General features: G+C 38.7%; 1 protein-coding gene and 1 long non-coding RNA gene across 3 annotated transcripts in view; both read right to left on the bottom strand.

Annotated features, from left to right (window-relative positions):
- Nucleotides 1–13,442, bottom strand: part of fam83b (family with sequence similarity 83 member B) — a 41,943-nt gene extending 28,501 nt beyond the window's left edge. Inside the window, exons 1-2 of one of the 2 annotated variants that reach the window (XM_062058274.1) lie at nucleotides 13,257–13,442; nucleotides 3,678–4,154 (exon numbers count right to left, since the gene is read on the bottom strand). In XM_062058274.1, the coding sequence (XP_061914258.1) occupies nucleotides 3,678–4,130 (453 nt within the window). In that variant the 5' untranslated portion in view covers nucleotides 4,131–4,154; nucleotides 13,257–13,442. The remainder of the gene's footprint in view (nucleotides 1–3,677; nucleotides 4,155–13,256) is intronic. The other variant, XM_062058273.1, reaches the window with a different exon arrangement.
- The window catches only part of LOC133657233 (uncharacterized), a 972,718-nt gene that overhangs the window by 925,066 nt on the left and 32,952 nt on the right, over nucleotides 1–14,700 (bottom strand). The window lies entirely within an intron of this gene.

Raw genomic sequence — 14,700 nt, 5'->3', positions numbered from 1 at the left:
GTAATGATACCAAGTACAGGCGCGTATCAAGTCGATACTACTATGAATACGTCGATATTTTTTGGCATCACAACATCTTCTTTTTTTTTTTTTTTAAATGTATATTATGTTTATAAACTCAGTAAATATGTCCCTGGACACATGAGGACTTTGAATATGACCAATGTATGGTCCTGTAACGGCTTGGTATCGGATTGATACCCAAATTTGTGGTATCATCCAAAACTAATGTAAAGTATCAAACAACAGAAGAATAAAGGATTTTAAATGATTTTATGCCATTTTAACAAAAGTGTAGATAGAACATGTTAAAAGAGAAAGTAAGCAGATATTAGCAGTAAATGCACAAGTAGATTAATAATTCATTTTCTATCACTTGTCCTTAATCATTTTGACAAAATAATAGAATGGAAAATGACACAATATGTTACTAAGCAGCTAAATTAGGAGCCTTTGTTTGCTTACTTACTACTAAAAGACAATTTGTGTTGTATGTTCACTATTTTATTTAAGGACAAACTTGCAATAAGAAACATATGTTTAATGTTCCCTAAGATTTGTTGTTAAAAAAAGTCAATAATGTAATTTTTTGGGGTCACCTTTATTTAGATAAGTATCGAAAAGTACAGAAGAGTATCGAAATAATTTTGGTACCGGTACCAAAATATTGGTATCGGAACAACACACCCTGCCTCTCACTCAAAGTCAGCTGGGATAGGTTCCAGCTCAGCCGTGACCCTGATGAACAAGATAAGTGGTGGAAAATACTCATCCTTGCTTATGGGTGAAAATGCTTTTGTAAAAGTAACCCTAATAGATGCCTGCTACGCTCAGAGTTAACATATTTTACATACGCATATATTAATCTGATATCACCTCTCGGGGAATCATTTTATTTTATTTTTTTCCACTTCACAGCACCGTAGACTCTTCAATGCAAGTCTTACGTCAATGCTGGGAGTGTTGCATTTGTTACAAAGCACAAATCAGTTCTCCGGCTGCATTTAATGAGATAGCCTTTGCTGGATAATGGTGACTCATTTTCTTTCAGCTCGTCCGTTACTGAGGGTCGATTTTTTTTTTTTTTTTTTAGACAAGACAGTCCTTGTATCCTTTAAGAAAATGTAAACATTTGACAGACACCAGGCATCCCATGAGACCATTCTTCCCACTTTAATTGCACTCTAATGAAGAGGAGAGCGAAGGCCGTTCTTCCAGGTGCTGTGAGTTAATTAGGGAGCGGGTGCAGCTGCCATGTGTTTGCATGCAACGCGATACAAATTGTCCGGTGACCATTTGTGAGTCAACCATTATGTAAAGGATTTAATGTAGTAGTAGTAGTAAGTCGTCTGTTCCCACACTGTCTTGATGAGAGAGGTTGTCAAACTGGATTTGGGCCATGAAATGCCAGCAGACACTCCCTGCCACTGCTGCACACTGAAGGTCTAAGGCAGGGGTGTCAAACTCATTTTAGATCGGGGGGCCACATGGAGAAAAATCTACTCCCAAGTGGGCCGGACTGGAAAAATCACGGCACGATAACTTAAAAATAAAGACAACTTCAGATTCTTTGTTTGAAAATAGAACAAGCACATTGTGGAAATTGACAAATCATAATGTTGTTGTTTTTTACACTTACATGTTGCGGTTAATAGTATTCTATCTTTATTTGTCGTTATGTATACTTTCTGAATAAATTATGTGATAATGTTCATCAGTCAACTCATTGGTGTTAATTTTCAATGTCAAGATAAAAAAAATAATATAAAAATCAAATTACAGGATGTTATTTATGTAGTTTGCTCATTTTCCTCGACTGATGTATTAACGTCATGTGTTTTACATTGTTTACATATGTAGCATAATCTACATGGATACAAAGAATTGCTATTGCGACATCTAGTGGACACATTTAGAACAGCAGTTTCTGTCATTAAAAAAATTTGGCTCATTTTTATACTTAGCAAACTCATCCCAGGGGCTGGATAAACCTGTTCGCGGGCCTTATGTTTGACACCCCCTCGTTAGCATGTCTATAGAAAAAATATCCAATTTGAATCAGCATTGAGCTAGTGCATTTTTTAAAAGTGGAGCCTTACTGTATTTTCTAAGTGCCTTCTTCTTGCTTTGTTGGCATGGAAAAATTTAACAGTGCTTCTTTCCCGGCCAAGTGTTTGAGACTGTGTCGAGTTTGCAACCCATATGGCACTGTTTGATTTTACGTGAATCGCTACCCGGTAGTTCCCATGGACTACAGTCGGTACCTATAAAATTACCAAATTTGGTACCCATTCCTACAGTATACCCTGTTAATATTATTATTATTGGTAGGAATATTACCGGTAACACTTTAGTATACGGAACATATTGACCATTAATTACCGTATTTTTCGGATTATATGTCGCTCCGGAGTATAAATCGCACCGGCCAAAAATGCATAATAAAGAATGAAAAAAACATGTATAAGTCGCACTAGAGTATAAGTCGCATTTTTGGGGGAAATGTATTTGATAAAATCCAACACCAAGAATAGATATTTGAAAGACAATTTTAAATAAATAAAGAATAGTGAACAACAGGCTGAATAAGTGTACGTTATATGATGCATAAATAACCAACTGAGAACGTGCCTGGTATGTTAACGTAACATATTATGGTAAGAGTCATTCAAATAACTATAACATATAGAACATGCTATACGTTTACCAAACAATCTGTCACTCCTAATCGCCATTTTTGTTCAGCTCTTCTCAGTTTTTATAAGTTACCGCCAATGTTGAAATTATCAATTTCCATAGGTACGGAAGTAGTAGCAGGTAGCATCTTTTTTTCCACAATGAACTTCTGCCATGACCCGCCCCCGCCGAATTTGTATTGGTTGACGTGTGTTTGTGACGATTGCTGATATACGCCTAGTCTCTTACGTGAATGAGATAAATAATATTATTTGATATTTTATAGTAATGTGTTAATAATTTCATTATTATTTATTATTATTTATTTATACATAAATCGCTCCAGAGTATAAATCACACCCCCGGCCAAATTATGAAAAAAACTACGATTTATAATCCGAAAAATACGGTAGTTGCTTATTAAAGTAACAAATACTTAATTTAGAGTTATTTTGACACTAGGGGAACATATAAGGGTTAGGGTTAGCGTTACTAATAATCAATAATTCTGAAGTTATTGAGGGAAGACTCTTAGTTAATGGCTTACTGGTTGTATAATAAGGCCATGCAGAATAAGGCATTAATAAGTACTTAATAATGACTAATTAAGAGCCAATTTGTTACTAATTTGCATGTTAATAAGCAAATAATTCATGGTGAATATGTGTTCCCCATAGTAAAGTGTTACCAAATTACCATTATTATACAACTTTGGATTTTTGTGGACTGGTTTCAGATGATGCTCGTGCTAGCTAGCTAATGACACAGTTGGACTACCATAGGTTTTTCTTTTAAAGGATTTGTAGCACAGCAGTTTCTTTCATTTAAAAAACTTCGGCTCATTTTTATACTTAGCAAACTCATCCCGCGGGTCGGATAAAACCTGTTCGCGGGCCTGGTCCGGCCCGCGGACCTTACGTTCGACACCCCTGGTCTAAGGGTAGCGCTGCCTTCAGGGCCTAAGAATGATCATGGCACACTTGAAAGGAGCACGTTTTTACCTGTCTTGCTTCCCTGATATTCTTGAGAACCACTTCTTTAATGGAGGGGCTGTTCTGTCTCGGGGGATGATAGAGTAGATCTATGTTGGTCTCTTGGTTTTCCTCCACGACCTCCGGCCACCCCAGGTCTAAATTGGGAGCGTCCACGTCCGAGTTGACGGGCCAGTACGTCCCCGAGGACGATTTGCTGCTCTCCGCGGGTGCGTTGTCTTCCTCGGCGGGGTTCTGAGGCGGGAGCTGCTTGGCGTTGGTTGTGATGAAGTCGATCTCGTCTTCGGACAAGAAGCTCCCGGTGCGTTCTCCCTTGAGGAACTCGGCATAACTTTCTCTGCCGCCGCTCAGTAAGCAATCGATGGCCAGCCGATACGACTCCTTGTAGTGGGATTGCATGTAATCCCCGGATGCATACTCTCCCTTTATGGACGACAGCGAAGAAAAGTTGGAAGACTCCATCGCTACAAGCGACCTCAGTTAGACCTGATGCAGAACACAAAAAAAAAAGGATTATGGAGACCACATTTCATCACTTTTTACATTTTTAATTTTTTAATTTTTTTGGTCCCGTCCAGCTTTTCAGGCAAATCATATAGTTGATGTAGATGCCCAAATCGGCTGTACAAATTTACTTTACAAAAGAGAAGTGTGGGATACTTCTCTTGTTGCCTTATTTGTATTTGACTTTATTAAATGTATTTATATTATCATTTGGTGCAGCTACATTTCATCCCTGAGCTTGATTGATTGATTGATTGATTGAGAAGTTTATTGACATCTTGAAGAATTGAATCCATGTGATGCTTTAAAAAGGCAAACGGATGGCACAAAAAGCCAAAAGCAGGGGTCCCCAAACATTTTGACTCGGGGGCCGCATTGGGTTAAAAAAAATTGGCCGGGGGCCAGGCTGTGTACATATATATATATACATATATATATGTCTTAATTAGATTATCCAAAAAATAGTGCTCGATACCGTGGTAGAGCGTAATATGTATGTGTGGGAAAAAATCACAAGACTATTTCATCTCTACAGGCCTGTTTCATGAGGGATTTCCTCAATCCTCAGGAGATTTTCTCCTGAGGATTGAGGAAATCCCTCATGAAACAGGCCTGTAGAGATGAAATAGTCTTGTGATTTTTTCCCACACATACATATATACATATATATATACGTGTCATGTCTGTGATTATGTTTTGTTGTAGTCATGTTCGGATTTGGTTTTGGACTTTTTGTGCACTTTATTTGTCACCATAGCAACCATTAGTTTCACCTGGTTCACATTGTCATGTCACGCACCTGTTCACCTGTCTTGTCACGCACCTGTTTTCACTGATCACGTCACTATTTAAATCTGTCTGTTTCTGTTGTTCGTCCTGGCGTCCTCGCACTTTTTCATCACCCTGATTCATGTCATGTTCACAGTTCTTTACCAAGTAAGTTTTTGTTTATTATTGCCACAGTTTGTGTTTTGGTTTTATTGTTCATAGTTTTTGCCATTGTGCAAGTTTTGTTTTCATAGTCAAGTTGTTACCTCCGCTGTGAGCGCCTTTTGTTTGCTTCCTTTTTTTGTAGTTTATTAGTGTCAAAATAAATCATGTATTTAAATTCACGCCTTGCCCGCGCCAATTTTCCTTTGCCTTCCGGAGAAGCAAAACCCAAGAACCCAGTCATGACAATACGTATATATGTATGTATACATATATACATTGTCTTTATAATCTGTTTTGTCATTTAACATCAATTAACATTGATGTTCATCAACATTTAACATTGTCACGTTATCGATGGGAAAATTCATTTTTAGACTATATGATTTGCCTGAGTGGCTAGGAGATACCAAGAGTAACAAGCGGTAGAAAATTGATTAGAAAGGAAAGATTTAAAAAAAATAATAATAATAATAAAAATTAAAATTAAAATTAAAATTTTTTTTAACTTGGAACTTCCTGTGGGCCGGATTTTGGATGCTGGGTGGCCGGATCCGGCCCGCGGGCCGTAGTTTGGGGACCACTGGCCAAAAGGCTTGTTTCCATTGTGGTCCATTAAATATTCATCACATTTGATACATTAAATAATAAAATATATATAACCTGTAACATGTATATAAAAAATTACGTCAAAAAAATCGATAAATTATGTACATATACACAGTATACATGTCAGGTGATTTGAAAAACAATATATACAAAAAATGGGGGGGGGGTTATATACACTATGTACATGACTATACACATGTTGACTCCAAGAGTGTGCATAACAGAATGAGAACATATATATAGACTATAACCACATATAAACCTGTTTGATGCTTCGGAAAGTTGCTGGGGATCAATTTTGGTTCAGATCAGGTAGAGATTGAGCTGAGCCATGATTTTATGGCAGTTTTAAAATTTAGTAGGGAAGTTTGAATTTTAAGGTTCCACTGTGTGGTGGCAAAATAGTAGAATGCATTTTTTTTCCCATGAGAGTCTTCAATTTGGAAGGGACGAGGTCTGAGGAACTCCCTCTCGTGTAGTACCTGTGAGCATCACTTACTCTGGTGAAACAGTTGGACAGGTACTTGGGGACAGTTTCTCTGAGTATTTTGAATACAAGGCACATTGCAATTTGGTGTACTCTTTCCTCAATTCTAAGCCATCCCAATTTGGTAAAGTGGGCTTGAGTTAGGTGAGTCCTGTATGGGAGGTTGAGCAGGAGTCTCGCCAGCTTGTTTTGGGAAGTTTGCAGTTTTGTTTTTAGTGGCGTGGGGATGCTGGTGAACCATGAGGTGCAGGCGTAGTCAAAATGACACTGTATGAGGGCACCGTCAAGGGTCTTAAGTGTATCCCTGTTGATAAACGCAGAAATCCTGCCCCAAAAACTAGTTTTATTATTGATCTTGGTGATTGAGAGTGTTGTCCAATATACAACCTAGGTAAATGACCTTGTCTTTGCTGGTGATTATGGTATCACCTGCTTTAATCGTAAAGCCCGGGGGTTTACCTAGGTTGTGCTTGGACCCAAATAGGAGGGACTCTGTTTTACCCAGGTGTAGTGACAGTTTGTTATTGGAAAGCCGGAGACAGGCGATTACTTAGTTCGGTGCTGAGTGCACTTTCAACCTTCAATTTGTCCCTGTCCGAGGCCAGGATCGCAGAATCGTCCGCGAACAGGAACAAATTGCTGTTACATGCTGATTTCATGTCGTTAATGTAAATCAAGAATAACAATGGTCCCAGAATGCTCCCCTGTGGGACACCACAGCTCATCTTGAGGGGAGAGGACAGTGATCCGTTCACCTCGACCACCTGTTCTCTATCCTCAAGGTAAGATTTCATCCAGTTTGTGGCTGCGCTGTCAAAACCGATTGCCCTCAACTTGTTTAACAGTATTGAGTGGTTAACTGTGTCAAATGCCTTTTGAAGGTCCAGCATAACCATTACACGGTACTTGCCCGTGTCTATGTCTCGCCTGATGTAGTCAGTTAGGTACATTAGGCATGTATCGGTGGAATGTGATTTTCTGAATCCTGATTGAAATTGGAATAGGAGCTCGCGATTTGATATATAATGATCTATTTGCTCATATATTAACCTCTCTATAACCTTTGAGATGGAGCAAAGGATGATAAATAGACCCCCCCTTTTTTAGACCAGTTGATCTGCCGTTTCTTTTCTTCTCTCCTCTTCTCCCCTGTCCCTTGCGAGGGGGAGTTGCATAGGTCCGGTGGCCATGGATGAAGTGCTGGCTGTCCAAAGCCGGGACCCCGGGTGGACCACTAGCCTGTGCATCGGTTGGGGACATCTCTGCGCTGCTGACCCGTCTCCGCTCGGGATGGTTTCCTGTTGGCCCCGCTGTGGACTGGACTCCCGCTGATGTGTTGGATCCACTGTGGACTGGACTTTCACAATGTTATGTCAGACCCACTCGACATCCGTTGCTTTCGGTCTCCCCTAGAGGGGGGGGGGGTTACCCACATATGCGGTCCTCTCCAAGGTTTCTCATAGTCATTCACCGACGTCCCACTGGGGTGAGTTTTTCCTTGCCCGTATGTGGGCTCTGTACCGAGGATGTCGTTGTGGCTTGTACAGCCCTTTGAGACACTTGTGATTTAGGGCTATATAAATAAACATTGATTGATTGATGAAAACAGGGCGGTAGTTTCCGGATCTAATTTGTTTCCTTTTTCATACAGGGGTGATATTCTCGCCAGCTTGAATTCTTGTGGGACATGACACTGATTGATAGACACGTTGGTGGTATGCGCAACCATTGGGGCAATCTTTGAGAAATCTGGTGGGAATATTATCATGTCATGTGGCTCTGTTTGGCTGCAGTGAGCTGAGTTTCTTTAACATGTCATCAGTTTTAACTTTGACAAACTTGAAGTCATCCCTTGCGTACCCCTTTGTTTTTGTAAAAGTGTAAAACTAAGGGGAATTATAGTCATTAGCTGTCAATGCCCAGGCAAATGTAAGCACGCTGCCTGTTTGTAAATGATAAGGCTACTACGGCTATTACGGTGTTAATTGCCGAAGGTACTTCAAAGGAAATAGCAGGAGTTCCTCCGCGATACAATTCGGCTCCAAATGTAAATATAACCAGCCTGTTATCACCATCTAATTACAGCGTTTGCATGACGACTAAACACGCCTGATGGGTTTAAAACGACCAGGAAATGAACGTCCAACAAGTACTGTAAGTAAGGTCATTATCTGTATTATCGCTGCACCGCAACTCCCTGTAACCGTGACAACCGAGTCAGATCAATGTTTACTCTAACCAGGATGCCACTGTCACAATATTTGCCGTTCGACCCGGCTCCGCTCGGTCTGTGGGTTAAAAATGTGACTCACACAACAGATTTTCTTCACAGAAACTCCCTTATCACCACTGAAACTGTTCACAGGTGACCTGCAAAAAGGGGGGGAAAAAACTTCACCTGTTGTGTACCTGAATTTAGGTCAGGTTCAGTAAATGTGCAGGTAGTGCTTATACAAAGCAAATATGTGATTGCCAACAGCATGAGTTGTAATCTTGTAGAGCAGGGATGTCAAACTCATTTTAGATCGGGGGCCACATAGAGAAAAATCTACTCCCAAGTGGGCCGGACTGGTAAAGTCACGGCACGATAACTTAAAAATAAAGACAAATTCAGATTGTTTTCTTTGTTTGAAAATAGAACAAGCACATTCTGAAAATGTACAAATCATAATGTTGTTGGGGTTTTTTTACACTTACATGTTGCGGATAATAGTATTCTATCTTTATTTGTCGTTATTTATACTTTCTGAATAAATTATGTGATAATGTTTATAAGTCAACCCATTGGTGTTATTTTCAATCTATCAAGATAAAAAAAATAAGGCAACACTTTAGTATGGGGAACATATTCACTATTAATTAGTTGCTTATTAAAGTAACAAAAACTTAATTTAGAGTTATTTGGACACTAGGGGAACATATAAGGGTTAGGGTTACTAATAAGCAATAATTCTGAGGTTTTTGAGGGAATACTCTTAGTTAATGGCTTACTGGATGTATAATAAGGCCATGCAGAATAAGGCATTAATAAGTACTTAATAATGACTAATTAAGAGCCAATATGTTACTAATTTGCATGTTAATAAGCAACTAATTAATGGTGAATATGTTCCCCATACTAAAATGTTACCAAAAATAATCCCTTCCATCCATTTTCTACCGCTTATTCCCTTCGGGGTCGTGGGGGGCGCTGGAGCCTATCTCAGCTACAATCGGGCGCTAGGCGGGGTACACCATGGACAAGTCGCCATATATCAAAATCAAATTACAGGATGGTTTTTATGTAGTTTGCACTAACATCATGTGTTTTTTTTTTTTTTTACATATGTAGCATCATCTACAGAGATACAAAGAATTGCTATTGCGACATCTAGTGGACACATTTAATTAATTTTTATACTTCGCAAACTCATCCCGTTTGACACCCCTGTTGTAGAGGGATTTCCTGAGAGACACTTCACCCAGCAGTGGCCATAAATATAATTTACCAAGAAATTCCATTTATTCCAACAAAAGTCCCTCCAGTCATGTTTGTAGGCAGGAGAAAAAAAATTGTTTTCCTTATGAATACAAACAAGTCTTTACCGTCACTTTATGAGTCAATTGGTCTATAAATATGTATATATACAGCCTTAGGAAGGCTCTTATTGAGACTTCTAAACATTCTGTTTTCTCAGTGTGAAGTGCACATGCCCCAGGGGGCGCCAGAGATATCAGGGGATGCGCAGCAACACAAGAATAAGAAGAAGAAAAAATTATGCTAAATTTCTTCCATCCATCCAACCATTTTCTAATGCTTGTCCCACTCAGGACCGCCCAGGGAGACATTTAAAAAAAAGTCAAAGTAGAAAATGGAGGATTATTACATCATATACTGAATATTAGGGATGGGTATCTTTCACATTTGGAATTTATACGCTACCATTTTACAGCACTTTTGTGTGTTCAAATGTGTTGATATATATATATATATATATATATATATATATATATATATATATATATATATATATATATATATATATATATATATATATATATATATATATATATATATATATATATATATACTGTATATAATTTTTTTATTTAACATTCAACACTGCATTGTGCTGTCCAATTGTTATCTTGTTTTCTTACACTTATATGTCTCATTTGCAAGTACTGTACTGTACTGTATTATATAGTAGACTTTGCATGCAGTTGCGATCCAAGACGTTAGATGGCAGTAATGTATTGTCGACGGTGTGTTGCCTTAGCCAGGAAGTAGTCTTTGCTATTAAGCTGTAAGTGCCGGTCTTTTCTTTAGTTGAGTCCTGCTAAGTGTTTGTACTGTAAGTATTGTACTTATTACACACCAGCTGTATGACTGTAATGCACATCTTGGTTGTAGTTTTAATTGCCACATTTGGAGGTGTTGAAATAGCCATGTAAAATCGCTAATGCTAATCATTAGCATGTGTATAGAAAAATATACAATTTAAATCAGCATTGAGCTAGTGCATTTTTTAAAAGTGGAGCCTTACTGTATTTTTTAGCGCCTTCTTCTTGCTTTGTTGGCATGGAAAATTGTAACATTACCTAGAGACAGTCCAGCTGAGTCCGCTTGATTGCTTGTTTCCCGGCCAAGTGTTTGAGACAGTGTCGAGTTTGCAGCCCATATGGCACTGTTTGATTTTACGTGAATCGCTACCCGGTAGTTCCCATGGACTGCAGTCGGTACTTATAAAATTACTGAATTTGGTACCCATTCCTACAGTATGACCTGTTACTATTATTATTGGCGTGGCGAAGTTGGTAGAGTGGCCGTGCCAGCAATCGGAGGGTTGCTGGTTACTGGGGTTCAATCCCCACCTTCTACCATCCTAGTCACGTCCGTTGTGTCCTTGGGCAAGACACTTCACCCTTGCTCCTGATGGCTGCTGGTTAGCGCCTTGCATGGCAGCTCCCGCCATCAGTGTGTGAATGTGTGTGTGAATGTGGAAATACTGTCAAAGCGCTTTGAGTACCTTGAAGGTAGAAAAGCGCTATACAAGTATAACCCATTTATCATTTATTTATTTAATATTACCATTATTATACAACTTTGGATTTTTGTGGACTGGTTTCAGATGATGCTCGTGGTAGCTAGCTAATGACACCGTTGGACTACCAAAGGTATTCTTTTAAAGGATTTGCAGTCGCAAAAGAAGGTTTATTAAACAAACATGTATTAGGTTAAATAGAAGTACAGTGACTAAAGTACTGTACCACCAAAAGTACAAAAATGCCAAGACACTGCACAAGTGTTACAATTCTGAGTCAAACCTACATTTTTTGGGGAAAAAAAAGTCTTTTTTTTTTTTTTAAAAAGTCTTTTTTTTTTTAAAAAAAGTCTTTTTTTTTTAAAAAAACTAATTTTTTTTTTTTAAAAAGTCTTTTTTTTTTTTTTTAAATTTCGAGAAAAAAGTAATTTTTCGAGGAAAAAAGTAATTTTTCGAGAGAAAAAAAGTAATTTTTCGAGAAAAAAAAGTCATTTTTTGAAAAAAAAGTCATTTTTTGAAGAAAAAAGTCATTTTTTGAAAAAAAAAAAGTCATTTTTTGAAAAAAAAAAAGGCATTTTTTTAAAAACAAAGGCATTTTTTGAAAAAAAAAAGTCATTTTTTGAAAAAAAAAAAATCCTTCAAAATTCAAACCATCATCATGAGTGGCAGGAGCAGATCTTAAAAAAATGGTTAGCTTAGTTAATGTGTTTTTCTTAAAAAAATGTGTGATGCCGGTGTCTGACCTGCTCAGTAGAATATCAGTACAATTAATTAGATTTATCAGATGCACAATTTGACCGAGCTAACATAAATGTGAATGACTAGCATGGCAATGACCATGTACTTGCCAAAAAAATTATGTAAATTTGGGACTACCTATATAAGCCGGAATTGTTTTCTTATGCTCTGGACTCTGCGCTTTATACAGTTTATTCAGCTAGTTTTATGGATTTTACTGGGTTCATGAGTTTCACTTGCCGCCAATAACCTTGTCACATCAGACCAATGAAATTGCATTCGCACAATCATTCAGTCAGCCATTTAGCCCGTTATGGACTCACCCTCATCGTGGAGAAGAAATGACTTTGCCCAAAAGCAAAAAAACGATCGACCCGGCCATCGTAAAAGACAAAGAAGACGGCACTAGCCTAAAGGCGACACCGCCTCGAGACAAAAGTAAAAGCAAAAACGGCTGTACCCGTTGCAAGTCTTGAGTTGTATGTCATAATGTGTAGATTATGTTTGCTGAGGTTATTTCCTAGTTCCACAGAACGCCCCCTACAGGAGCATAGTTTGCGAGTCGCTTTTCCACCCCTCCTCCCTCCTCAAGTTGTTCTTTTTATGCCCATCTTTTTGCCCTCGTGGCGACCCATCAGCCTCCTGTGCTGTGTACCACCTGTCACAAGTCTGTTTCCTGGACGGGTTGACTAAACAAATACTGTTGAACATGTTAAGTGCAATTAAGCATCTTGTATCTTGCATATGTACAAAATGAAATGTGTTTTTCCTATTTAGGTGCAGTTTATAGTGCAGCAATTACTTCACATGTTTTCTATTGTCAAACAGCAATGTAAACAAAGTAGACTACTTGAGCAGTACGAACAGAGCCATTATCCCCCAGTGCCACCTCTTTATTTGACAACATTGTGACATCACAACTGCGTGGGCGTGTGCTGGCTTTTCATCACGTGAACAGGTGAAAAAGCATAATTCATATTGAAACTATATTAGTTAGTCCAACCGTTGCCATCATATAATGCTTCAATAAACATTATAACCTTCCAAACTGTCCTGTTCCTAGCACGTAAAGAAGAAGAAGTCATACAACTGTAATATGGTAAAACACTCCTAACCTTAATGACAAATATGTTTTGTAAATGTTACATAAAATAAAAATGGTGGTGCAGGAAAGTGTGCCTTGACAAAACATAAATATGAGTGTGTTGTCAGGATGAGGGTGTCCCGCAATGAACTCAAGATAATCTTATCCAAACATAATCGAACAAACTGTGTAGCTGTGTATGCAATTCTTACCGGTGTAATCACTGCCAAGACAACAGCAAGATGTAAGCAACTTACATTTAAAGTGGGAAAATCCTGCTGACTACTCCAAAAATATATCCCAATGAGGTTTATGCACAGGCTTCAATAATTGTGCTTCAACATTTGAGGAAGCTACTGTCCCTTCGGCTGGAAGCAACAAAGACAGGAGGGAGTTGTCTGAACATGATGAGCAGTGTGCTCAGTACGGAGGGTGTGGGTTCCAGTTTTGACATGCAAATGGTCGGTTTAGTTAGAAACTTGCTCACAAGCTACCGTAAACCTGTTTGATACTTGTTTTTTGTGTGTGTGTGTGTTTTTTTTGTTTTGTTTTTTGCCACTCCTCTTTTTTCCTCTTCTCCTCCTCTCTTCCTCTACTTAATGGACAAAGTTCAGCAACGGCGAAAATCACGACGGTGACAGTCAGGCAGACGACAATACTGCAGAAATACATCATTCTTATGCATCTAATACGGTGTGGGGGGTGTATTTCTTCCGATGCGATCGATGCATAGCACAGTAAATGTATGCACTAATGACTTTGGGAGGTCAGCTACTCAGAGCCTCTTGAGAAAGTGTCATTGTGTACTGTCTGCATTCTTACGTCAGGGTTGTGTGTTTGTGGTGTGAAGCTTCAGTTACTTAAGACCCGCAGGCAAGTTCTGAATGCACCCAGAGGTCAAGTGGGTGTCAATAGCACTGAGAAAGCAGCACTGAAGGATTGATGCTCATTTCATTTGGTTTATCCTCCAATTGCAGATCAAATCTCTCTCTCGGGTTGCAGATGAGAACAGCGAAAGTCCCCAGAAGTCTCCAATGTTGTTTGGATACCATCCAGCTCATGGGAATCTCTACTATCAGCCCTTAAGCATTTCCCAGGTCAGCCTCAGTTTGCATGTCTAGTTTCATAAGCATTAAGTATCATTTGCCTAAAGCAATCGCTGTAAAAACTCCCTGAGAGTCCAATGAGAGTCCTCAAAGTTTCTGGAACTAAGAAGTTCCTGTGGCCCTGTGTGGTGTGTTTCTACCACATATAGCAGGGGTGTCAAACTCATTTTAGATCGGGGGCCACATGGAGAAAATCTACTCCCAAGTGGTAAAATCCCGGCACGATAACTTAAAAATAAAGACAACTTGCGATTGTTTTCTTTGTTTAGAAATAGAACAAACACATTCTGAAAATGTACAAATCATAATGTTGTTGGTTTTTTTTACACTTACATGTTGTGGTTAATAGTATTCTATCTTTATTTGTCGTTATGTATACTTCCTGAATAAATTACCGTATTTTACCAAATAAACGCCCTTGGGCAAATAACCGCCCATGTCCTAATAGCCCCATTTTGTGAATTAACCGCCTCTTCCTATTAACCGCCTATGTTCAAATAGCCATGGGCTGTTATTTGCATAATTTAGATTAAAATGCTACTGGGGTTGC

The sequence above is a fragment of the Entelurus aequoreus genome, linkage group LG09 (genome assembly GCF_033978785.1).
Source record: "Entelurus aequoreus isolate RoL-2023_Sb linkage group LG09, RoL_Eaeq_v1.1, whole genome shotgun sequence".
In the NCBI taxonomy this organism is placed as follows: domain Eukaryota; kingdom Metazoa; phylum Chordata; class Actinopteri; order Syngnathiformes; family Syngnathidae; genus Entelurus; species Entelurus aequoreus.
Note: the sequence above shows the minus strand (reverse complement) of the source record. Positions and strands in the feature narration are given on the sequence as shown.